General features: G+C 55.3%; 1 protein-coding gene across 2 annotated transcripts; it reads left to right on the forward strand.

Annotated features, from left to right (window-relative positions):
• The first annotated feature begins 22 nt into the window (after nucleotides 1-22).
• Cdc42bpg (CDC42 binding protein kinase gamma) lies at nucleotides 23-21,125 on the forward strand. Of its 2 annotated transcripts, none has more exons than XM_075973244.1 (37): nucleotides 23-301; nucleotides 2,593-2,684; nucleotides 2,767-2,850; nucleotides 3,202-3,297; nucleotides 3,597-3,745; nucleotides 4,097-4,190; nucleotides 4,310-4,510; nucleotides 4,612-4,860; nucleotides 5,252-5,331; nucleotides 7,676-7,773; nucleotides 7,872-7,952; nucleotides 8,148-8,254; nucleotides 8,344-8,523; nucleotides 8,756-8,848; nucleotides 8,969-9,090; nucleotides 9,175-9,250; nucleotides 9,477-9,583; nucleotides 9,660-9,774; nucleotides 10,079-10,227; nucleotides 10,303-10,391; nucleotides 10,682-10,734; nucleotides 10,824-10,922; nucleotides 11,008-11,067; nucleotides 11,318-11,423; nucleotides 11,668-11,801; nucleotides 11,883-12,022; nucleotides 12,117-12,198; nucleotides 12,851-13,067; nucleotides 14,997-15,059; nucleotides 15,152-15,751; nucleotides 16,621-16,718; nucleotides 16,792-16,876; nucleotides 16,996-17,116; nucleotides 17,217-17,322; nucleotides 17,528-17,645; nucleotides 17,761-17,849; nucleotides 19,990-21,125. In XM_075973244.1, the coding sequence occupies exons 1-37, from the start codon at nucleotides 142-144 to the stop codon at nucleotides 20,044-20,046; spliced, it is 4,650 nt and encodes a 1,549-aa protein (XP_075829359.1). In that variant the 5' UTR covers nucleotides 23-141; the 3' UTR covers nucleotides 20,047-21,125. The 2 variants fall into 2 exon arrangements, with proteins under 2 accessions (XP_075829359.1, XP_075829360.1); XM_075973245.1 differs by having other exon boundaries at nucleotides 10,827-10,922.
• Nucleotides 21,126-23,489: the final 2,364 nt, after the last annotated feature.

Here is a 23,489-nt window from a genome sequence, read left to right on the forward strand (position 1 = left end):
TGACAGCGGGGAGGGCGGGAGGGTGGGGGGAAGCCGCGCAGAGCGAGCCGCGGTACCACGGACGGACCGCCGGACGGACGGACCGCCGGGGCATGCAGGCGGCTTGGCTCTAGCCCGGGTTGCGGGGCTCCAGCCGCAGCTATGGAGCAGCGGTTGCGTGCGCTGGAGCAGCTGGTACGGGGTGAGGCCGGTGGCAGCCCGGGTCTCGACGGCCTCCTGGATCTGCTGCTGGGGCTGCACCACGAGCTCAGCAGCGCCTCCCTGCGGCGGGAGCGCAACGTGGCGCAGTTTCTGAGCTGGGGTGAGTGGTCTGGGGAGCACCTGGGAAGGGAGGCTGGGGGTTGCCAGCTGGAGCTCCACCTCTCCAGACTCTTCCCCAGGGATGGCCCCCTCCAGAAACTTCCTCCTGAAGACACACTAACTCCTTGCACTGTCTGTAACGCGTGCCGTCGGACTCCATAGCCTGCTCACTCACCTGCACCTTACATCAAACTCCCAGACACAGGGACAGGTACACAATGTACACTACACACACACACACTCATTCCCAGCTGCAGACCCCAGACATATGTTGCCAATACATATCCTCCACAACGGTCGCCTACAGGATTCCTTGGTCACACGTCACACTTCATGCCCCACCCAGAACACACATTCAGGTGGACGCCCGTTTTGTGTCACATAAACACAGACTTTCTCAATCTCCTTCGTTCTTCGAGAGATTGGCACTTTGCTCTGGGACCCCTCTCACCTGTCTGGCTCTGCCACACACTCACAAATCATCATACTTCACCTTACAGACAAGGCTCCTCCCCCCAGTCCCGGACTGACGACCCTCAGTCCAACCTTTGTGGGATTCGGGGCCTTCCTCATTGGAAGTGGATCTGCACCCTTTTCTATTTGACTCATCTGAATCCTTGGGAACGGATGACTAGGGTGACCCTAAACCCAGTGTGGATACTGGTGCCATTACAGGGGTTCCCTGGTCACACCTGGTCAGGCTTTGAGGGGGAAGGCATAGGAATTAAACCTGGAGGGTGGGGTGTTTGCCTAGTAGGTGATTAGCGTTCCTAGCACTCCTGAGCTGTGGGCAGGCACAAAGCTGGACCTGGTATGGTTAGGGGTCTACCATCCAGACTTGCCATTTCTGCACTCTTCCCCTGTTTCTCTGTGACTTTTGTGTGTTATGTATGTGTTTGAGTTGGCATCACCCCACCATGACACCCGTACCCCTCTGTGTGTGTGTGTGTATGTGTGTTTCTCCCTGCCTGCCTCTGGCACCTCTCCCTGGGACCCCAACATAGGGGACGTCTGTTGACATCTCCCGAGGTAACTCCAAGGCCAGGCGTGACTCATGCCTCTCCTGCCCCAACTTGTCCCTGCTCCTGCCCAGAGCCCCCACCCCCTCTGGCATGACAAAAGGTACCAGGCATCTTGTCCAGAGGGTTGGATAGGCTTGGTTCTGGGCACCAGGTTTGGCCTGTGTGGCTGGTGGTCACCTCTGACAGCCCTAAAAGGCTGGTAGCTGCTCCTCCAGTTCTGTGCGGAAACCTGGGAAGAGACAATTTCTGTAGTGAGGTTTCCAAACCGCCTCCGCTGTGGGGTTCTGCCTGATAAACCTGTGGAGCAGCTCTCTGTCCCACCCACAGGCCCGCCCAGCTGCCAGGGAGTTTACCTCCTGGCAGGGGGAAACTGAGGCAAACACTGGACCATAGCTGACCACCAGTCCTCCCTGAACACCCCTGTCTTTCTCAGTTCCCAAGACTCAGCACCCTCCCCCCTGGCCTAAGGCCACTCCAGTTCTGGGGAGAGCCTGGGAGTGGCTGGACATGGCCCTTGTGGAGTGTCGGGGGAGGGGGGACTGTGATGCAGTAGGAGGTTCCTGGCTGGGCAAAAGCCCCATCCAGAGAGGGAGGCAGGGCTCCAAGTGGCAGAGTTGTCAAGCCTGGAAGGAATCCTGTGTGCTCACGCCCTCAGGTGCTGGCACTGGGCACCAGGTGAAGGTTTTGGCCCTGTTTTCACGTCTTGTGAGTACCTGAGCACACTGGCCTCTGTTCCTGACCCAGGGGCCCCACTTGGGGAACACAAAGCCTGTCTTTCTGGAGCACTGCAAAGACTGTCCTCCCTGCCCTCAGAGGCTGCCCCAGCCCTTTCCTCCATCCAACCAGATTGCTCTGAGCCTACAGAGTCCCCCAGACCCAGGCCCACAGCTCCTGAATGGCAGAGAAGCCTTTCTGGGGACAAAGAATGCCACCTATCCAGTTTCCCAGATAGGCTCTGTGCCGGCCTTGAGGGACCAAAGGCTGTGAACTAGGGACAGGAGCAGTATTCTCATTGTCTCTAGGGCCAGCCAGGATCAAGACCTTGGCTAGGGAGGACCACAAAGTCCCTCTGTGCCTCAGATAGGGGTCACCTAGAGCCTGGAGGGAGGCAATCCTCTGAGGCAGGACCCTTGCCATGCTTGTTGATCATGACCAAAGAAACCTGGCTCTGGTCTGCCTCTTGGCCGGGCTGTCTCTGGGAAAGTAATTCCTGTCCTAGTCTCATGGGAGATCCCAAGGAGGAGGCTCTGAGTCCACTCTGTCCCCTCAGCCAGCCCCTTTGTAAAAAGAGTGAAAGAGCTGCGCCTACAGAGAGATGACTTTGAGATCTTGAAGGTGATTGGCAGAGGGGCCTTTGGGGAGGTAAGTGAATGTCTTGGGGTGGGTGGGGACGAGGGGCCTTGCACTTGGAGTGGTCTAATCCTGTCCGTGCTTGGTACCTCAGGTGGCTGTGGTTAGACAGAGGGATAGTGGCCAGATTTTCGCCATGAAGATGCTGCATAAGTGGGAGATGCTGAAGAGGGCTGAGGTCAGTTTGGGGTCAGGTGCACCCTGCAAATGGGTAGGGGAAGGTGTTTGTGCTGCCAGAAGAAGGGACGGGGCACAGGATGCCACTATAAATAGTCACCTGTCTCCTACCCGTCACAGTAAACTTTACTTAAGATGAAGTGGGATGAGTTCTCATCTTTTTATGGAAACACTGAGGCCCACCACCAGAAAGCCAGGGCTTGGATTCATTCAGAGCCAGCCCAGCCTGGGTTGAGCAGAGCTGTTCCTTTGATCAGAGCCTCTGGGCTTTTGAGACCATTCCCTGGGCTGGAGAAGGGTGAGTTCCCGGGAGCTGATCCCATTCTACCGCTGCTTTCCAAACCTGCTTCAGACGGCCTGTTTCCGGGAGGAGCGAGATGTTCTGGTGAAGGGGGACAGCCGCTGGGTGACCGCTCTGCACTATGCCTTCCAAGATGAGGAGTACCTGGTGAGGATCCCTGAGAAGTGGAGACCTGCCTGTCTCACCGTTCCGTGCCTAGAGCCTCCTTCCTTAGCAAAATGGCCACTGGCCGCCTTGAGAAGTACTTTAATCCCAGCACTTGGAAGGAAGAGGCAGGCCAATCTCTGTGAGTTCAAGGCCAGCCTGGTTTACACAGTGAATTTCAGGACAGCCAGAGCTAGAGACATTGCTCAGCCTTGTCTTCCCAGAACCCCTAAGACACACCGTGAGGTCGACAGGTGTCCCCATTCTGAGTCTGACTCTTGGCTCTACCCACTGCCTTCCAGTACCTGGTGATGGACTACTACGCTGGCGGGGACCTCCTCACACTGCTGAGCCGCTTTGAGGACCGCCTCCCACCTGAGCTGGCCCAGTTCTATCTGGCTGAGATGGTGCTGGCTATCCACTCACTGCACCAGCTGGGCTATGTCCACAGGTGGGACCCCAACCTCTGTCACCTCCCAGTCTTCCTCCCAAAAGCTGTCGGTAGGGCTTGCCAGCATCCCTATCTTACAGTTGAGCAAGTCCCTCCCAGTTCATGGTGGCAGAGGAGTGGGGACATCTGACTCCAGCATTCCCTACAGTGCACTTTACAGCCCCTAGAATCAGCACCATGGACCTTTTCCTTCAGTCTGGCTGCCCTTTTCTTCCTTGGCACCTGCCTTCAGGAACTCCCACATGCACACGTGCACACACAGGTGTGAGCATGCATATAGGCAGGTGTGCACCTGAGCACACGTCTAAACATATGCACACACATTAAGCCCTTCACCCTCCCACCTCCCAGGGATGTCAAGCCTGACAACGTCCTGCTTGACATGAATGGCCACATACGCTTGGCAGACTTTGGCTCCTGCCTGCGTCTCAACAACAACGGCATGGTAAGGAGCTGAGGACAGCGGGCCAAGTGCAGGGGCATTGGGTTCCAATAGGGGGTACATGGAGAGTGGGGCGCCTGGCCCAGTCCCGTGGCCTCATGGCACCAATACCCTCACCACAGGTAGACTCATCAATTGCAGTGGGGACCCCAGACTACATCTCTCCTGAGATCCTACAGGCCATGGAGGAGGGCAAGGGCCACTATGGCCCACAGTGTGACTGGTGGTCACTGGGAGTCTGTGCCTATGAGCTGCTCTTTGGGGAAACACCGTTTTATGCTGAATCTCTGGTAGAGACCTACGGCAAGATCATGAACCACGAGGTTAGACTGCCTGGCCCTGGTACCTCCACACTGTATGATTGTAGGTAACGTTAGACCAAGGTGGACTTCCAGCCTGACCTGCCCTCTTCTGTGACCCGCAGGACCACCTCCAGTTCCCCTCTGACGTACCTGATGTGCCTGCCAGTGCCCAGGACCTGATCCGACAGCTGCTGTGCCGCCAGGAGGAGCGGCTTGGACGTGGTGGACTGGATGACTTCCGGAACCACCCTTTCTTTGAAGGTGTGGATTGGGAGAGGCTTGCCACCAGCACAGCTCCCTACATCCCCGAGCTTCGTGGGCCTGTGGACACCTCTAACTTTGATGTCGATGATGATACCCTCAACCATCCAGTGAGTGCCATGTCTCCATCAGAGCTTTGGCTTGACCTGACCTATGAGAACCTATTCCATATGTTCCCTGCAACAGTGGAAGGGCTGGGGTGAGGCCTTTGAACCCCTGGGGCTCTTGAAAGTTGTAGCTCACTTTAGCTGGCTCATCTGCGTGGTGGATGGTAGCAACTGAAAGCTCTTTGCCCTAGCTGTTTGGAAGAAAACTCCTTGCAGCCTCTAGGAGACCTTGTTTTGCAAAACCTGATGGGGATTGTGGCCCCTTTTTGGGGGGCCGGGGAGGGGGAGCAGGCCGTGTTAATCCCCAGGTACACACCCGAGTAAATGCCCAGTTCGGGAGGCTCTTCTGGTTCTCACTTGTCTGTGACTCTGACTCTCCTTCCCTCTCCTGTAGGAGACGCTGCCACCACCCTCCCATGGGGCCTTCTCAGGCCACCACCTGCCCTTTGTAGGCTTCACCTATACCTTAGGCAGGTGAGTCTGGTCCTCACACCTGCTGGGAGGCTGGGAGCGCCTGTAGCTTATCAGAGCCCTGAGGGAAGGGACAAACTGGCTTCAGCTCGCAACTGGCACTGCTTAGTCTCGGGGTCAATCAAAGTCAGGGCTATGCCCCTGGGACAGACTGTTAAAATGGACTAGATTCCCTGCCGAGGCTAGGAAGGGCCCTACTGTCCAGCCTCATCGGCCTCTGTAAAATGGGTGGGAGCAGTACCCACTCTCATATCTTAGGTTGGCCTGAGAGCCAAGAGGGGCACAGGTAGAAGGAATGCCCTCAGCAGAGTTCCCCAGGCCGCTGGGTACTGGGTGTGGACCAAGGACTCAGCTCACTAGTAGCTGCTTTTGAGAGCCCTTGTTAATATTTGTTTGTTTGATTGATATTCGTGTATGCCTGTGGACATGATGCACGCGTGTGGACATGATGCACGCGTGTGGACATGATGCACGCGTGTGGACATGATGCACGCGTGTGGACATGTTGCACTGTGTGGACATGATGCACGCGTGTGGACATGATGCACGCGTGTGGACATGATGCACGCGTGTGGACATGATGCACGCGTGTGGACATGTTGCACTGTGTGGACATGATGCACGCGTGTGGACATGATGCACGCGTGTGGACATGATGCACGCGTGTGGACATGTTGCACTGTGTGGACATGATGCACGCCTGTGGACATGATGCACGCGCGTGGACATGATGCACGCGTGTGGACATGATGCATGTGTGTGGACATGATGCACGCGTGTGGACATGATGCACGTGTGTGGACATGATGCACGCGTGTGGACATGATGCACGCGTGTGGACATGATGCACGCGTGTGGACATGATGCACGTGTGTGGACATGATGCACGTGTGTGGACATGATGCACGTGTGTGGACATGATGCACGCGTGTGGACATGATGCACGCGTGTGGACATGTTGCACTGTGTGGACATGATGCACGTGTGTGGACATGATGCACGTGTGTGGACATGATGCATGTGTGTGGACATGATGCACGCGTGTGGACATGATGCATGTGTGTGGACATGATGCATGTGTGTGGACATGATGCACGTGTGTGGACATGATGCACGTGTGTGGACATGATGCACGCGTGTGGACATGATGCATGTGTGTGGACATGATGCACGCGTGTGGACATGATGCACGCGTGTGGACATGATGCATGTGTGTGGACATGATGCATGTGTGTGGACATGATGCACGTGTGTGGACATGATGCACGTGTGTGGACATGATGCACGTGTGTGGACATGATGCATGTGTGTGGACATGATGCACGCGTGTGGACATGATGCATGTGTGTGGACATGATGCATGTGTGTGGACATGATGCACGCGTGTGGACATGATGCACGTGTGTGGACATGATGCACGCGTGTGGACATGATGCATGTGTGTGGACATGATGCACGCGTGTGGACATGATGCACGTGTGTGGACATGATGCATGTGTGTGGACATGATGCACGTGTGTGGACATGATGCACGCGTGTGGACATGATGCACGCGTGTGGACATGATGCACATGTGTGGACATGATGCATGTGTGTGGACATGATGCATGTGTGTGGACATGATGCACGCGTGTGGACATGATGCATGTGTGTGGACATGATGCATGTGTGTGGACATGATGCACGTGTGTGGACATGATGCACGTGTGTGGACATGATGCACGCGTGTGGACATGATGCAGGCGTGTGGACATGTTGCACTGTGTGGACATGATGCACGTGTGTGGACATGATGCAGGCGTGTGGACATGATGCACGCGTGTGGACATGATGCACTGCAATGCAGCTGTAGAGGGCAGACTTTCAGAAGTCAGGCCTCTCCCTCCACCTTGCGGTTCCCAAGGATGGATCAGGTGGTCAGGCTTGGCAACAGGCACCCTTATCAGCTGAGACAGCTCGCTGGCCCCTGAAGAGCCCCTTTTTTTGAGACAGGATTTTTCTGTGTAGTCCGGGCTGTTCTGGAACTCACTCTGTAGACCAGGATGACCTCAAACTCAGAGTTATGCCTGCCTCTGCCTCCTGACTGCTGGGATTAAAGGTGTCACTACTGCCTGGCTCCGGCCTTGTGGTTTTCCATTTCCCTGTGGTGAGAAAACAGGCTCAGGTGTTGTCCCTTACCCAAGGTCACCTACCTTGTTCAGGTCTCCCAAAGGCGGGGTGTGATCTAGTGCTTCTCTCCCCAGCACAGAGCCCAGGCTTGGGTCTGGAGTGAGGTGTTGTTTCTTGGATGGATAGGTGATTGGTCCGTGAGGCTGGTCTTCTGCTAACCATCCCTGTTTCCTCTCAGCCCCAGTGAGGAAAAGCGTGCTGAGCTAGTGGCTGCCCCAGAGTGGAAGCTCCATCATGTGGAGCAGGAGAAGGTGGAGCTCAGCCAGAAGTGTCAAGGTAGAGAGGCATCTGGGCAAGGCTGAGACTGTCAGGCCAAGGTGAGGGGTAGCCTGCTGCAGGCCTGGCTACTCACCCTGCGGCCCTTCTCCTGCCAGAGGCGCTGAATGGCTCCTTACAGCCCCAGGAGCTGGTGCAGCTGCAGAAGGAAGTACAGATTCACCAGGAGAGACTGGCAGGTATCTTTCCTGTTCTTATAACAGCCTGGGCCTTTCTGGGTCCCAGCGCTGCCTCCTGTTCTGTGTATGCTGTGTGATGGGGGAAGTAGACCTTCCCGCTGGCTGTGGGGAAACTTCTGTGAGATCCTGTGAATGGAATGCCTGACTGAGGTGGGGGTGGCCCTGTGTGCAAATCTCAATGACTGTTCCTCACAGAGACACTGAGGGACAGCAAGGCCTCCTTCTCACAGACTGATGGCCTCCCTGCTGGGAGCTCAGGCACTGCTACCCAACTACAGAGGGAGAAGGACCGCCTCCAGCAGGTGAGCACCAGAGGAGGTGGGGGTATGACTCAGGGCTTCACGCCTCTAGTGCCCTGGCTTGACCTTGTCCTTCTTGCCCTGGTCCTCAGGAGCTGACTGAAGTCCAGGCGGCATTGCAGGTGCAGGCTGCAGAACTGTGCCAGGCCCAGGACCGGCAGGAAGAATTCCTACAGAGGCTGTGGGAGGCCCAGGAGAAAGAGGCAGCCACAACCAGCCAGATCCAGGCCCTGAACTCTCAGCTGGAGGAAGCCTGGGTGGTCCGGAGAGAGGTTAGTAACCATAGTGGGAAGGGAGAGTAAGGATTTGGGTTTAAAATATTGGGAACCCCAAGTCCCTTTGCACCCCTGTGTGGCTGATGTATGCTGAGCAGGGCCTAGTGGTGAGATGGGTACCTGGGGCACTTGTGTCCATTGTTGAGTGAGACTGTAAGTCTTTGTCAAAATGACACAGAGGGAATTAAAGGGACAGGGTTAGCATTACCTTGCTGTTACTCCATTACAGCTGGAAGGCCAGGTGGCCACCCTGACTCAGGAGGTGACAAGGCTCCAGGGACAACATAAACAAAGCCATGACAAGGATTCTTCCCAGGCCAAGGTATGGAGGTTTCTCCCCCTTGGCAAGAGAGACTCTCTCTTAGCCTGACTCTTCTTGGAGTCCCAGGGGTGGGCCATGGCTTCTTAAACCCCTACCTTGTCCCCTCTCCACATTGTCAAGACCATCCATGCAGCCCCTGAGACCAATGGCATGGGATCAGCTGAGCGTCAGTCTCAAGAGGCCCAACTCAGGAAGGAGGTGGCTGCTCTCAGGGCGCAGCTGGAGCATGCCTGCAGCCAGGGGTGAGCACATGGCAGGAGCAGCCAGGAGAGGACAGGGCAGCACTGGGCTGGGCGTCAACTCCATCTCTTTGGCCTTCTCCCCAGGATCAGTGTTGGGAAAGAGGAGGCTTTGTGCCAACTGCAGGAAGAAAACCAGCGGCTGAGCCGGGAGCAGGCACGGGTGAGCAGGGTGGACAGGCCAGGGGCAGGCTGGGTGCCAGAGGATCAGGGAAGAGCTCCAGGGTCCCAGCTGCTGGGCACATTGTGGCTCATGGGAAGCATGTAGGGAAATGTGGCTTAGACTGGTGGGTGATGTGTGGGGAGACTGGCAGGGGCTGGGCAGTTGGTCTACAGCCGGGCCGGCAAGGGCCCCTGGGGACTGAGCCCACTTCCCTCTGCGGCCTCAGCTGGCAGAAGAGCTGGAGCTGGAGCTGCAGAGCAAACAGCGGTTGGAGGGTGAACGGCGGGAGACTGAGAGCAATTGGGAGGCCCAGATCGCTGACATCCTTAGCTGGTGGGTGCTGTGGGGCTGGGTGGGACTGGGCATGGCTGCGGACCCAGACCGTGACATACAGTCCGTTCCCATTCAGGGTGAATGATGAGAAAGTCTCAAGAGGCTACCTACAGGCCCTGGCTACTAAGATGGCTGAGGAGCTGGAGTCCTTGCGAAATGTGGGCACCCAAACACTCCCTACCCGGCCTCTGGTGAGCCCGATGCACAAGAGCCGTAGCATAAGACAGATTGTGCGGTTGGTTCTCTCTTCCTACCGTGTCGGCCCCAGGGATTGAACTTAAGTTGTCAGTCTTGGAAGCACCCTTTTGCCTGCTGAGCCACCTTGTCAGCCCCCAAGTTCAAGGTTTATGCTGACGGTTGAGGACGGGAAGAGTGGGTGGGGTCTTTGGGTCTGGCCAAGTGGCCTGGACAGCCGTATGCTCTAGTGGAAGGGAGGGAGTCTCGAGCTGCTAGTCCCAGAGAACATCATATGGAGATGTCCTTGGCTACTGTCAGGACCACCAGTGGAAGGCACGGAGGCTGCAGAAGATGGAGGCCTCAGCCCGGCTGGAGCTTCAGTCAGCACTGGAAGCTGAGATCCGGGCCAAGCAGGGTCTGCAGGAGCGGCTGACACAGGTGCAGGAAGCCCAGCTGCAGGCGGAACGGTGAGGTCATGGGCAGATCCTAGAGGAGCGGGCTCCATGCAGGGGCCTATGGTGAGCATTGCCCTCCTCTCCCAGCCGCCTACAGGAGGCTGAGAAGCAAAGCCAGGCCCTGCAGCAAGAGGTGGCTGAGCTACGGGAAGAACTTCGAGCTCGTGGGACAGGGGGTGAGTGCCCATTGCCTGCCTACTCTGGAGCCAGTCCCCACCAGTCTCATGAATGCCAGGGACATTCATGACAGTGGTGCCCATATGAGGGAAATCTGTCCTTCCCACACATCGCTGTCGACACCAGTATCTGTCACTCAGTACGTAATGAGCACTGTGTGTGCCAGACTCCCCCAAGCCCCACCTGTGGACATTTATGTATCTCCCTGAGATGGAAACTGAGGTCCACCCCCACCCCTGGTTCCTAAGCTTAGGACAACAACCTCAGTTATTTGTACTCTTGTCTACAGATGCCAAGTCCTCCACCTCTCTCATCCCTCTCCTGTCCTTCTGGAACACGGAGGTAAGAACCATGTAGAGGGGCACATGAGTGAGGAGTCCTGGTGAGGAGCATGGTGGCCCTGACATCCTTCCATCCTCGCTCATCCTCAGAAGGATTCTGCCAAGGACCCCGGCAATTTAGGGGAGGCCCCAAGGTCTGGAGCAGAAGCAGAGCTGAGGCCAGAGGGCCGCCGCAGTCTGCGCATGGGGGTGAGAACAGGCAGGAGATCCCGGTGGGGTGGGCTCTGGCCCATTCCCTTCTCAGTCGCTCACTTACCCAACTCACTTCCTTCAGACTGTGTTCCCCAGAGTGCCTGCTGCCACCACGACCCCTGCAGAAGGTCCCCCTGCTAAGGTCAGTGGCCAGGGAGCAGGAGAGGGTGGGGCATTCAGCCCTTCCCCAAAATCCCTCTGGGATACCCTCACCCTTCCACTGCCCCTGCAGGCCATGTCTAGGGTGATGGTGCTGGTTTTCTGACAAGGTGCATAGGGCTCAGAGTTGGCATGGCCACCTGGCTCAGCCTCTTGGCTAACTACCTTTTGGGATGGAGCATAGGTGCTCAGAGGCCCTGGCAGGAATGGTGACAGCATGTACCCCTTCACAGCCCGGCTCACACATGCTGCGTCCCCGGAGTTTCCCATCCCCTACCAAGTGTCTCCGCTGTACCTCGCTGATGCTGGGCCTGGGCCGCCAGGGCCTCAGCTGTGACTGTAAGAACCCTTCTCCTTCAGGATCTCTTTTATACCACAGCCCCCAGTGACACACCCAGACTGTTCCTCGACCCAGCAGCACCCACACCTCTGAGTCACCTGTCCCCTACTCCTTTCTCACTTGATGGCAATGGGTGACAATTCAGGTGTCATTGTCCCTGAGGGAACTGTCTAGAAGGCTCAGGGCCTTGTTCTGGGCTGCCTGACCTGCTTTATCCTGCCACAACTCTCCATTTCCCCACAGCCTGTGGCTACTTCTGTCATTCAGCCTGTGCTCCACAGGCCCCACCCTGCCCTGTGCCCCCTGAACTCCTCCGCACAGCCCTGGGAGTGCACCCCGAAACAGGCACAGGCACTGCCTATGAGGGCTTCCTTTCGGTGAGCTGTGGCTGAGGGCTGAGGAGGATGGGCATGGGAGCCAAGGACCTGTGCAGCCCTCCATGCCTGTCTCCCCACTAGGTGCCGCGACCGTCAGGTGTTCGCCGGGGCTGGCAGCGCGTGTACGCTGCTCTCAGTGACTCCCGCCTGCTGCTGTTTGATGTTCCTGACCCTCGGGGAAGCCTGGCCAGTGGGGTCCTCCTGCAGGCCTTAGATCTGAGGTCGGTGCCAGGCAGGAACACAGGACACGTCACAGGTGGTGAGGGACTCATTCAGGGACAGTACAATCTTACCTGTATTCTTTGTTCCTCCCAGGGATCCCCAGTTCTCAGCTACCCCTGTCTTGGCCTCAGATGTCATTCATGCCCAATCCAAGGACCTGCCACGCATCTTTAGGGTGAGTGTTCAGGACAGGATAGGCCCAACCTCCACCTCTTTCCCGTGCTGGCCCTGTCTTGGTCACTGCTGCATCTCAACACTGTCCCTCTGCCAGCCACCTCACCTCCACATGCCACCATGAGCTTGCCACACAGCAATCAGGCTACGTCCGGCTTGGTTTAAGGCCCTTGAATGGCTGTCTGGTACCTTCAGGAGACTCTCAAGCAATCCTTTGAGCTACCGCACATCTGAGCCTGCAGACTCAGTCCTCACCCCTGAGTCCCGACCTGCCCTAGTCATACCTGTTCTTTCCAGTTCCCAGAGTGCCTTGCATTCATGTATAACTCCTCCTTGGTCTCCTTCCTCTGCACAGAGTTGCCAGCACCTTCCATGCCCAGTCCCCTGGAGCCAGGTTCTCTAACACCCTGGGCAGTTATCCTTCATCTCTTAGCCTGCTTTAGGATTCTGCTCTGCATCCCCACAGTGCTTATCTTTCCCGTTAATGTGCCTGTCACTGGGTTCTGAAATTATCAGTGCGCTTGTCTGGTACTCTGTCTGGCTTACTCCCTGCCGAGCACTACAACCAGCTAACAAACATCAGTAGGGGAAGGAGGGAAGGATAGATGGATGGGTCTTGGTCATAGCCCTCCAGCCTGACTCCCTCTCTGCAGGTGACAGCCTCCCAGCTGACAGTGCCACCAACCACGTGTACTGTGCTGCTGCTGGCAGAGAATGAGGGCGAGAGGGAGCGCTGGCTTCAGGTGCTGGGTGAGCTGCAGCGGTTGCTACTGGATGCACGCCCAAGGCCCCGGCCAGTGTACACCCTCAAGGAGGCCTATGACAACGGATTGCCACTGCTGCCTCATACGCTCTGCGCTGCTGTCATTGGTAAGTCTTGCAATGAAGGACTGTCACTTCGGAAAAGTTCAGGCTAGTAGGGAGGCACAAGCCTAGGCCTGTCCCAGATGCAGAGCTGTTCAGCCCTCCGTGTTTTTGTGTGATGAGCCATGGGTCATGGGCTACACAGCCTGGCTTCTCGCCACTTCATTTCTGTAGGTTCTGGTTCTCTCTTTTGTTGATATTGTTTTGTTGAGACAGGGTCTCCCGACACAGCCCTAGCTGGCCTTGAACTCACAGAGATTTGCTTGCCTTTGCCTCCAGGTGCTGGAGTTAAGATTAAAGGTGAGGACCACCATGCCCAGCTGGTTCTCCTTTTTCTAAGAGAATCTCAAATAAGTGGAAGGAACAGAAGTTTTAGGGAGAAACAGAGACGACCTGGGAGGCTGAGGCAGAAGGCTCCAGAGTTCAAAGTCAGCTTGAGCTGAGCTACATATGGAGATCTTAAAAAATCAAAAACACCAGGCATGGGCCGGGCGATCATGGCGCACGCCTTTAATCCCAGCACTCGGGAGGCAGAGGCAGGTGGATCTCTGTGAGTTCGAGACCAGCCTGGTCTACAAGAGCTAGTTCCAGGACAGGCTCCAAAACCACAGAGAAACCCTGTCTCGAAAAACCAAAAAAAAACAAACAAACAAACAAAAACAAAAAAAACACCAGGCATGGCTTGGTGTGTGTATATAATCCCAGCACATGTAAGATCAAAGTGGAAGGATCAGGAGCTCAGGGTCATCCTTAGCTAATAAGTAGCTTAAAAAAAATAAACAAATAACAAGAAGAAAAAAGCTGGGTTGGAGAGCTATCCCAGTGGTTAAAAGCACTGGCTGCTCCTCCAGAGGACCTGGGTTCAATTCCCAGCACCCATTTGGGAGTTCACAGCCGTTCATAACTCCAGTTCCAGAGCATCCAGCACCACCTTCTGCTCTCCACTGGCACCAGGCCCACAAATGATGCACAGACATGCATGCAGGCCAAACACACACACACACGAAATAAAGTAATTCTTTACAAATTATATATGTATATTTGTATATGCACATACATGCATACATACATATGTCTACACACATGTACACATACACAAAACAGCCCAGGTCAGTAGTAGTGCCTCACACCCCTGTAAATGCAGCACTTGGGAGTGAAGCGGTAGCAGGAGGATGAGAAGTTCAGAGCCAGCCTCATCTAGTGGGTTGAGTGTAGCCTGAACTATGTAAGGCCTTGTTTCAATAAAACCAAACCAGCAACCAAGTAGGAAGATTGCCCCCAATTCATGCCGACTTGGGCCAGTGACCTAGGGAGTTGTAGGGCTGGCTCGTGAAGTAAGACACCAGCTCCACAGAAACACAAATGAAGCTCCTTGTCTCGACTTTCTTCCTGGCAGCTGGGTGAACAAGGAAGAGGGTGGGTGCTTGTTATAGGGTTCACTGAGTTTGGAGCGTGGGCCTCAATAAGGGTCCTCCCTCCATAACTGATGATTGGGAAAGAGGCAGGAAGTAGAGGTCCCTGGCTTCCTCCTGCTACTGAGGCCCTGAGCCAGCTCCAGCTTGCAGGTTCTCCCATCAGGAGCTGTAGCAGAGACTGTGGGTTCCCTGGGCCAGTCAGTAACCAGAGATGGGGGTGTTGGTAGAGCTGGGTGCTTGCTGGCACTTGCCCTCCCCTCTGTCATTTCTCCTCACAGCAGCTCTGTAAGAAAGGTGCTGTCCTGACTTTATAAAGGGGAGAGTAAGGTTTACCCAGATCCCACAGTCATGGTAGAGGGCCTCACCCTGACCTGTTACCAAGGCCCTTCCTCATTACAGCCAGTGTGAACTGTGAGCAAGAAGGGCACAAGGGTGGGGGTGGGTGGACGGTGTGCGGGGTCCCCAGCTCTATTGCCTCAAGGTGTCACTGGACAAACTCTGACCTCTGACCTCTCTTCAGACAAAGAACGACTTGCCCTGGGCACTGAGGAGGGGCTGTTTGTGATTCATCTTCATAGCAATGGTAGGACTGGCAGAACTAGGGTGGGTGTGGGCCTGGCCATGGGCACCTGCTGCTTCTCACCCCCATGCTCCTCTCTTCCACCAACTTCACAGACATCTTCCAGGTGGGGGACTGCCGCAAGGTGCAGCGGTTGACCGTGAGCTCTGCTGCTGGCCTGCTGGTCGTGCTCTGTGGCCGTGGGCCCAGTGTGCGCCTCTTTGCCCTGGCTGAACTGGAGAACGCGGAGGTGGCAGGTGCCAAAATCCCTGAATCCCGAGGTTGCCAGGCTTTGGCAGCTGGGCGCATCCTGCAGGCCCGGACCCCAGTGCTCTGTGTGGCAGTCAAACGCCAAGTGCTCTGTTACCAGCTCGGCCCAGGCCCGGGGCCCTGGCAGCGCCGAATTCGAGAGTTACAAGTGCCAGCCCCAGTGCAGAGCCTGGGGTTGCTGGGTGATCGGCTCTGTGTGGGTGCCGCTGGCACCTTCGCTCTTTACCCACTGCTCAATGAGGCTGCACCTTTAGCGCTGGGGACTGGCCTGGTGCCCGAGGAGCTGCCCGCATCCCGCGGGGGCCTGGGTGAGGCGCTGGGTGCTGTGGAGCTCAGCCTCAGCGAACTCCTGCTGCTCTTTGCCACCGCTGGTGTCTACGTGGATGGTGCTGGTCGCAAGTCACGAAGTCACGAGCTCCTGTGGCCAGCAGCACCTACTGGCTGGGGTAAGGCCGGTAGAGAACCCAGCAGGGTGGGGCCAGGCACTGGAGGTCCTGCCACCCCTTCTGTCCTGAGCGGCTTGCCTAGGGACCTCCCTCTTTTTAGCTTTTGCCTTTATTCTTTCTGGCTTCATTTTCTACCTGGCCAACTTCAACAGCCCGGGCCTGGAGCAGTTCTGCCATTCCATGAGTGACGTGATTGCTGCCATCGTCAGGATGCCTTTGCTTTCCTCCCCTCTCCCATTACTGCTCCCTGGCTTCTCTTCTCATGCCACCTCTCGGCTGGGTTCAGACCTCTGTTCTGGGTCTTGTCTTCCTTCGTGACTGCTTCTGTGCACTGCGGCCTGTAGAACAGGCTAGGGTTGGCTCCTTCACCCAGCGCCAGCCTGGGCAGGCACGCCCTGGGGGCTGTGCTTGTTGAGAAGAACGAACAGATGACTGGAGCAGAGCGTGCCTGGTGTGGTCACTCGGCGCTCACTGGGTGGAGGCGAGAGAGGGAGACTGTCCTTTATGAGCAAAGGCTGTTGTGTGAGGCCTGGGCTTGAGTGCCCCAGACTGCCACTGGCCATGGCCTGCCTTCCTCACAGGCTGTACGACCTTGATCATTGCTCTGCTCTGAGATTTCAATGACCTCATCTGTAGTGTCCCAGATCCAGGTGATTGTAGTACCTGCTCCTGCTTGGAGCTGCTGGAGACTTAAAGGACAGACATGCCAAGCGCCTTGAGCTGTGTGGGCATGTAGTGAGTGCTGGCTATTATCTCATCTGTAGGGCTGGGTGAGGCCGGCCTCCCTGTGGGACAGAGGGGACAGGCTCTGAGAGGTGCCTGGCTTGCCTGTGGCTGCACAGTACACACAGGCTGTTTCTCACCTGCAGGTTACACAGCGCCCTACCTAACAGTGTTCAGTGAAAACTCCGTTGATGTGTTCGATGTGAGGAGAGCGGAATGGGTACAGACTGTGCCGCTCAAGAAGGTGAAGGTGTCCCCTCAACACGGGTGGCATGGGGGTGCGTACCGTGGCCTGACCTCTGTGCTTTCTGCCTCAGGTAAGACCCCTGAATCCAGAAGGCTCCTTATTCCTCTATGGTACCGAGAAGGTCCGCCTGACCTACCTCAGGAACCCGTTGGCAGGTGAGGAAGTGTGTGCTTGTTTACATCTGGGTGCATTCACCTGTGCACAAGTGTGAGCTCGTGCACCACCACTTGGCTGGGACTTGTGAACCGCTCCCCAGCTCCCTGATTTTCCACAGAGAAGGACGAGTTTGACATTCCCGACCTCACTGACAACAGCCGGCGCCAGCTGTTCCGCACCAAGAGCAAGCGTCGCTTCTTCTTCCGAGTGTCTGACGAGCTGCGACAGCAGCAGCGCAGGTGCGCATGTGTGGGTGCTGTGGCTGCTGGGCGGAGCTTTCTGCCCATAGGGGCGGGGCGAGACTTGCTGCCCTGCTCTTTACACCCCCTCTGCCTTCAGGGAGATGCTGAAGGACCCTTTTGTGCGCTCCAAGTTCATCTCACCACCCACCAACTTCAACCACCTGGTACACGTGGGCCCTACAGACGGGAGGCCTAGAGCCAGGGTGAGTCCTCCAGAGCCAATCACAAACCTTCCCGTAGTGGTTGAGCCAATCACAGACTTCTGTTGATTGCTTGGCTGCTGAGGCAGGTGACTCATCCCTCTGATACCCGGACCTCAATGCATCTGTGCCAGAAGCTGAGTTCCCATGGCCTGTGCTTCCTGGTCCCAGCCCCTCAGCACTCTCCCCTGACACTGTTCTCTTCCAGGAACAAAAGAGCAGAGGTGCTCGCAGCTCTGGACCGCAGCGGCCGCACAGCTTCTCAGAGGCATTGCGACGCCCAGCATCCATGGGTGGTGATGGCCTCGCTGGAGAGACAGACCCCAGTAAGGGCATCCTTACAGCGTCCAGTGCTTGCATGCCTTCTCCAGGTTATCACTCCTTCAGAGCCCTTAAATCTAACCCAGGCTTTTTATCCTCCCATCCCCTTACCCCTTCCAGTAGTGAAGAGGAAACCTTGGACATCTCTGTCCAGCGAATCAGTGTCCTGCCCCCAGGGGTCCCTGAGTCCTACAGCATCCCTGATACAGGTGAGCCAGTGGGTAGAACTTTCCCACCCCCACTCAAAATTCTGACACTTTGGCCAAGCTCTGCATTGGGACAGGAAAGCAGAGACCCACCTGAGCACATAAGGCCTGCAGAATTCTTACCTCAGCCCCTGGAGACTCATGGACCCATCTGCAACTCTGGCTCTCCAAGCCCTAGCTGTGTGCTCCCAATCAGGGCCAATCCCTCTGAGCTTGTCCCATCTGCAAAATGAAGATGTCACTGTGGCCCCTGTGTGAGGTGATGGTGTCTGCATAGTGCCAGATGCATGGGAGGAGGGCCCCATAGCAGCAGCTCTTGAGATGGTGTGTGTAACGTGTGTGTGAGAGTGCGGATGTATACATGCAACACCACACATGGAGTCAGGGCAGCTTCCAAGAGCTGGGTCTGTCTTCCGCCTGTTTCTGCCCTGTGTACTCCAGGCCGGTTGGTGCAAAGCTTCCAGCTGATACCCTGTCTGTTTCCCATCTCATTGTGGGCGGGCTGGGATTACAGGTGTATGCCTCTATCTGGCTTTTTACCTTGGTTCTGGAGTGCAAACTTAGGTCATCAGGTTGCGCGGCAGTCATTTTTATCTGCTCGACCATTCCTACCTACTGAGCCATTTCTAAAGCCCTGGGGATGGATAAATATATATATATATTTTTTTTTTTTTTTTAATTTTTTGTCAGTGCTAGAGGTCAAAATAGAATCTTGTACATATCTGCTCTTGTACATATCTGTTCTTGTACATATCTGTTCTTGTACATATCTGTTCTTGTACATACCTGCTCTTGTACATATCTGCTCTGTACATACCTGCTCTTGTACATATCTGCTCTGTACATATCTGCTCTGTACATATCTGCTAAGCAAATACTTTGACATTGGACTATATTGTTTTGGGGGGCCGGTTTGAGACAGGGTCTCTCTATTTAGTTCTGGCTGTCCTCTCTATTTAGAACTGGCTATGTAGACCAGGCTGGCTTTGAATTAAAAAAGATCCTCCTGTTTCTGCTGGAATTAAAGGCACTCCTAACTGCCACGCCTATCCTGAGCTACATTCTTAACAGAGACCCAGCCAAAAGATGGGGAAGAACTCATATGGGAACTCTCTGTTTTGTGTGGGGTCAGAAAAGGCTGAGAGGACCTGGGGAGGCCCCACTGGCTCCCCCATCCACACCTCCTAACTGCCCCTGTCCCCCCAGGCCCCACTGCCCCCCCATCCACACCTCCTAACTGCCCCTGTACCCCCAGGCCCCACTGCCCCCCCCGTCCATACCTCCTAACTGCCCCTATCCCCCTAGGCCCCATTCCCCCCCCATCCACACCTCCTAACTGCCCCTGTCCCCCCAGGCCCCACTGGCCCCCCACCCACACCTCCTAACTGCCCCTGTCCCCCCCAGGCCCCACTGGCCCCCCCATCCACACCTCCCAACTGCCCCTGTCCCCCCAGGCCCCACTGGCCCCCCACCCACACCTCCTAACTGCCCCTGTCCCCCCAAGCCCCACTGGCCCCCCACCCACACCTCCTAACTGCCCCTGTCCCCCCAGGCCCCATTGCCCCCCCACACACCTCCTAACTGCCCCTGTTCCCCCATGCTCCAGTCATACAAAGCCTCTTAACCCCAACCTGCATTTCTTCATGCATTCAGTTTTTAATCGCTGCTGTTCCACTCCTTTTAATGCTTTTCCTGCCTTCAGTGCCCAGGCTGTCCACCACTGTCACCCTTACTGTCTTGGCCACATGGTCAGGTGGCACTGCCACCAGCATCCCCTCTACCCATTTGACTCCTATGCTGTGGCCAGCAGACTGCCTGCCTTCTCTCCCCTTTTAAAAAGGGTCTCATGTAGCTCAGGCTAGCATTGAACTCATGATTCTCCTGCCTCCCCCTTCTGAGTGTAGGATTATAGGAGAGTTTGCGCTGTGATTTTTCTTCCATGCTCTACTTACTCGTTCAGCTGTGGGAGCCCTGGTGGCTGGGTAGTTTCCTGTTCTGCCTGGAGTAAAGCATGTTTCTGAGTGAGTGTGGAGTGGAGTGGATGAACACCACACCAAGTGTAGGGTCCTTCGAGACCTCTGGGAGGCACTGGCAAAGAGTCCCCTGTTCTTCTTCCTGTCTGACTTTCTGTTATTCCCTCCAGGTCTCAGAGCGGCCCCGAAGTCTCCCTCCAGACCCCAAGTCAGAGAGCACCCCCTGATGCCCTCTGGCAGTGCCCACCCCAGTCCCAAGACAGAAGGAGTGAGGAAGCCAAGAGCTTGTGGGATGCCATACTCCGGCTGGTCCCGGGACATGTTGAAATTCAGACTCTGGGAGAGCCTGGGTAGAGGGCTAAGAGTAAGAGGTGCCTGGGTCCCCAGGAATAGGGTCTGACTCCTTGCCCTCATCCTGCCCTTTTCCTGGGCTTCCCACACAGGCCTACATTGGCTTCTTCGAGTGCCATGGCTCTGATGCCCAGGAATGATTGTGCCAAAGCTGTGCTTCAAAGGGCCAAGCCCTGGGAAGCTGGTAGGAGTCAGTATGAGGAGTGGGGAGGGACAGGTCCTTGGTGTCTTGTCTACGTAGCCTGGCCCCAGCTGAGACCAGGATGGAGCATGTCAAGGTCTCTGCTCAGGGTCGCGCTGGGAATACAGCTCTGATAAGAGGGAAAGGATAGAAAAGAAGAAGGGATGGTGCAGGTGAAAGAGGTGAGAGACAGGTGAGGAAAGGAAGCAGAAGAGGAAGGGATGCCATCAGGAGAGCCATACTCAGCTAAGGAGGGAGGAGGACAAAATGGTGATGAAGAGGAGGATGGTGGAGAGACAGGAGGTGCTAGGAGGGCAAGCGAGCAAGGGGAAAACCAGACCCAGAAACTTTTCTCTGGGGAGGGGCTTAGGACTGAGCAGGAGTATTGCCAGCTAATCTGTCCAGGGAAGAATGGTTCCTAGGCAGGGAGGGGATGGGAGGGTATTTATAAGGGCTTCTCGGTGGGAGATGGACACCCTTCGGGGGCCACTGAATATCTCCAGGCACACTTAGGTCCCTCCCAGCAAGGAGGGTCCTGTTTTGGAAGCTTCAACCAAGTGTATTAGGGGAACATGGGGGCATTTTATTATTGATTACAGTCATTATTATTGTTATTATATTGCTATTTTTATTAAACCTCACCCTGCTACAGTGTGGGAAATAAAATAAGTATTTATCTCCTTAAATGGCACATTCCTGGGAGGGATGGACCCTGATGCTCTGAGATGCAGCAAGAAACCAATAAACCCGACTTTGTAAGCGCTGGCCTCCCCATCTGGGTTTGTCTTGCTGTGTAAACATGGGAGTGGGAGGTAGGAGGAGACGGGGACCATGAACAATTAAAAGCTGGCCTGTGTGTGTGTGCATGCTCTCAAGAAGACTGGGACAACGTGGGCGGTTCTTCAGGAGCTGTGAAGCTTGGGTGGTGTGTCGGTTTTTGTTGTTGTTTGGTTGTTTATATATTTTTTTAAATATTTATTTATTATGCATACAATATTCTGTCTGTGTGTACGTCTGCAGGCCAGAAGAGGGCACCAGACCTCATTACAGATGGTTGTGAGCCACCATGTGGTTGCTGGGAATTGAACTCAGGACCTCTGGAAGAGCAGTCAGTGCTCTTAACCTCTGAGCCATCTCTCCAGCCCCCTGTTTATATATTTTTTTTAAAATATTTTTTATGGTTTATTTAACTTTATTTTATGTGAAGGTGTCAGATCCCCTGCAACTGGATCTTCAGACAGTTGTGAGCTGCCATGTGGGTGCTGGGAATTGAACCTGGGTCCTCTGGAAGAGCAGTCAGTACTCTTAAGCACTGAGCCATTTCTCCAGCCCCTGTTTATATTTTTTGTTTGTTTTTCAAGACAGGGTTTCTTTGTGTAGCCTTGGCTCTAAAGACCAAGCTGGCTTTGAACTCACAGTGATCCACCTGCTCCTGCCTCCTAAATACTGGGATTGAAGACCTGTGCCACCAGCGCCTGGCTGCATGTCTTTATTTTTGAGACAGGGTCTTAACTATGTATCTTTAGTGGCTACCCTGGAACTCACTATGTAGAACAGGGTCACCTTAAAAAGACTGAGCTACACCTGCCTCTGACTCCCAAGTGTTGGGATTAAACATGTGTGCAAAACACCTAGCCATGTTAGGTTTCAAGGTGGGATCTCTCCCTGTCCTGGAGTTGTGACTGGTCTGCCAAAGTGCCCCGGGAACCTGAAGAGGTGGGATTGTGAGATGTGCCACCATGCCCAGCTGTCTCATCTGTGTTCTGGAAATGAGGCAGGTTCTCAGGCTTGCACAGAAGCATTTTACCAACTGAGCTGTCTTCCCATACCCCTTGCCTGTGCCTTGAAGCCCCGTCAGATGAGTGGGGCTGAGGAAATGGTTCATCGGTTAAGAACACTGGCTGCCCTTCCAGGAGATCTGGGTTCAATTCCAAGTACCTCAATGGTGGCTCACAAACATCCATAACTCCAGTTTCTAGAGATCTGTTACCCTCTTTTGACCTCCAGGAACCAGAAACGCACATGCTGCACTTACATACATGCAGGCAAAACACCCATACACATAAAAATAAACCTTTTAGAGCTGGAGAGATGACTCAGCAGTTAAGAGCACTGGCTGCTCTTCTAGAGGTTCTGAGTTCAGTTCCCAGCAACCACCCCAAGATCCTAGCAGACGGGGTTAGGGCTCCAGACTGTCCGTTGGAAGACACAGTGGACTGAGCAGTGGTGGCGCACGCCTTTAATCCCAGCACTCGGGAGGCAGAGGCAGGCGGATCTGTTTGAGTTTGAGCCCAGCCTGGTATACAAGAGCTAGTTCTGGGACAGGCACCAAAGCTACAGAGAAACTCTGTCTTGAAAACCAAAAAGACATAGTGGTGCTACCTGACAGCTGTGGTCTGCCGAGCTGGAATGGAGGCCTAGAGGTAATTCTCTTTTTACTGTGTACCCACCCTTCCCCCTCCCACCTCCTGGGAGGCATCCCAGCATCAGTGGCCCCAACAGTTCAGGTTTGCAGTTGGCAGAAGGCAACCTTGAAGGCAGAATCTGCGGAGACTGTAGGAGTGGATCTAAGGCCTACTCAAGGCCTCTGCAGCCCAGTGTTCTCACACGGAATCCTCTGTGGAAGTGGGAAGGCCTCACAGGTATCTTGTTCTTAGCCAGGGTTTCCATGACTGGGCTGGGCAGAGGAGGTAAGGTCTGAACGCTGGAGCTGGAGGGAAGTGGGTGGAGAAGGTGGGGTCCCACCATCTGGTTGGGAGGAGATTGCAGGTGCGCGGTAGAATTATAGAGCTTGAGCAGTTTGGGCTGGAGAGTCAGACCCAGATCCTGTCCTTCACAGTCAAATGGTGACTTGACCATCCATAACTCCAGTTCCAGGGGATCCGTTGCCTTCATCTGATTTCTGTGGGCACCAGGTGTGCACATGTAGTGCACACATAGACACACAGGCAACACACACAAAATCAACAGTCTCACAAAAACAAAACCCCCTCACAGAGGTTCCAGTAAGACTTGGGTGACATGATAATGACAGATGCTGTCGGACTGGGAAATGTTTCTTCTGTTCACTGGGGAACAGAGGGTCCAAGTGGAGATGTGGGGCAGATCAAAGGGAAGTCCAGACCTCTAGCAAGTTCA

Source organism: Microtus pennsylvanicus, chromosome 5 (genome assembly GCF_037038515.1).
Source record: "Microtus pennsylvanicus isolate mMicPen1 chromosome 5, mMicPen1.hap1, whole genome shotgun sequence".
NCBI classification, from domain to species: Eukaryota; Metazoa; Chordata; class Mammalia; order Rodentia; family Cricetidae; genus Microtus; species Microtus pennsylvanicus.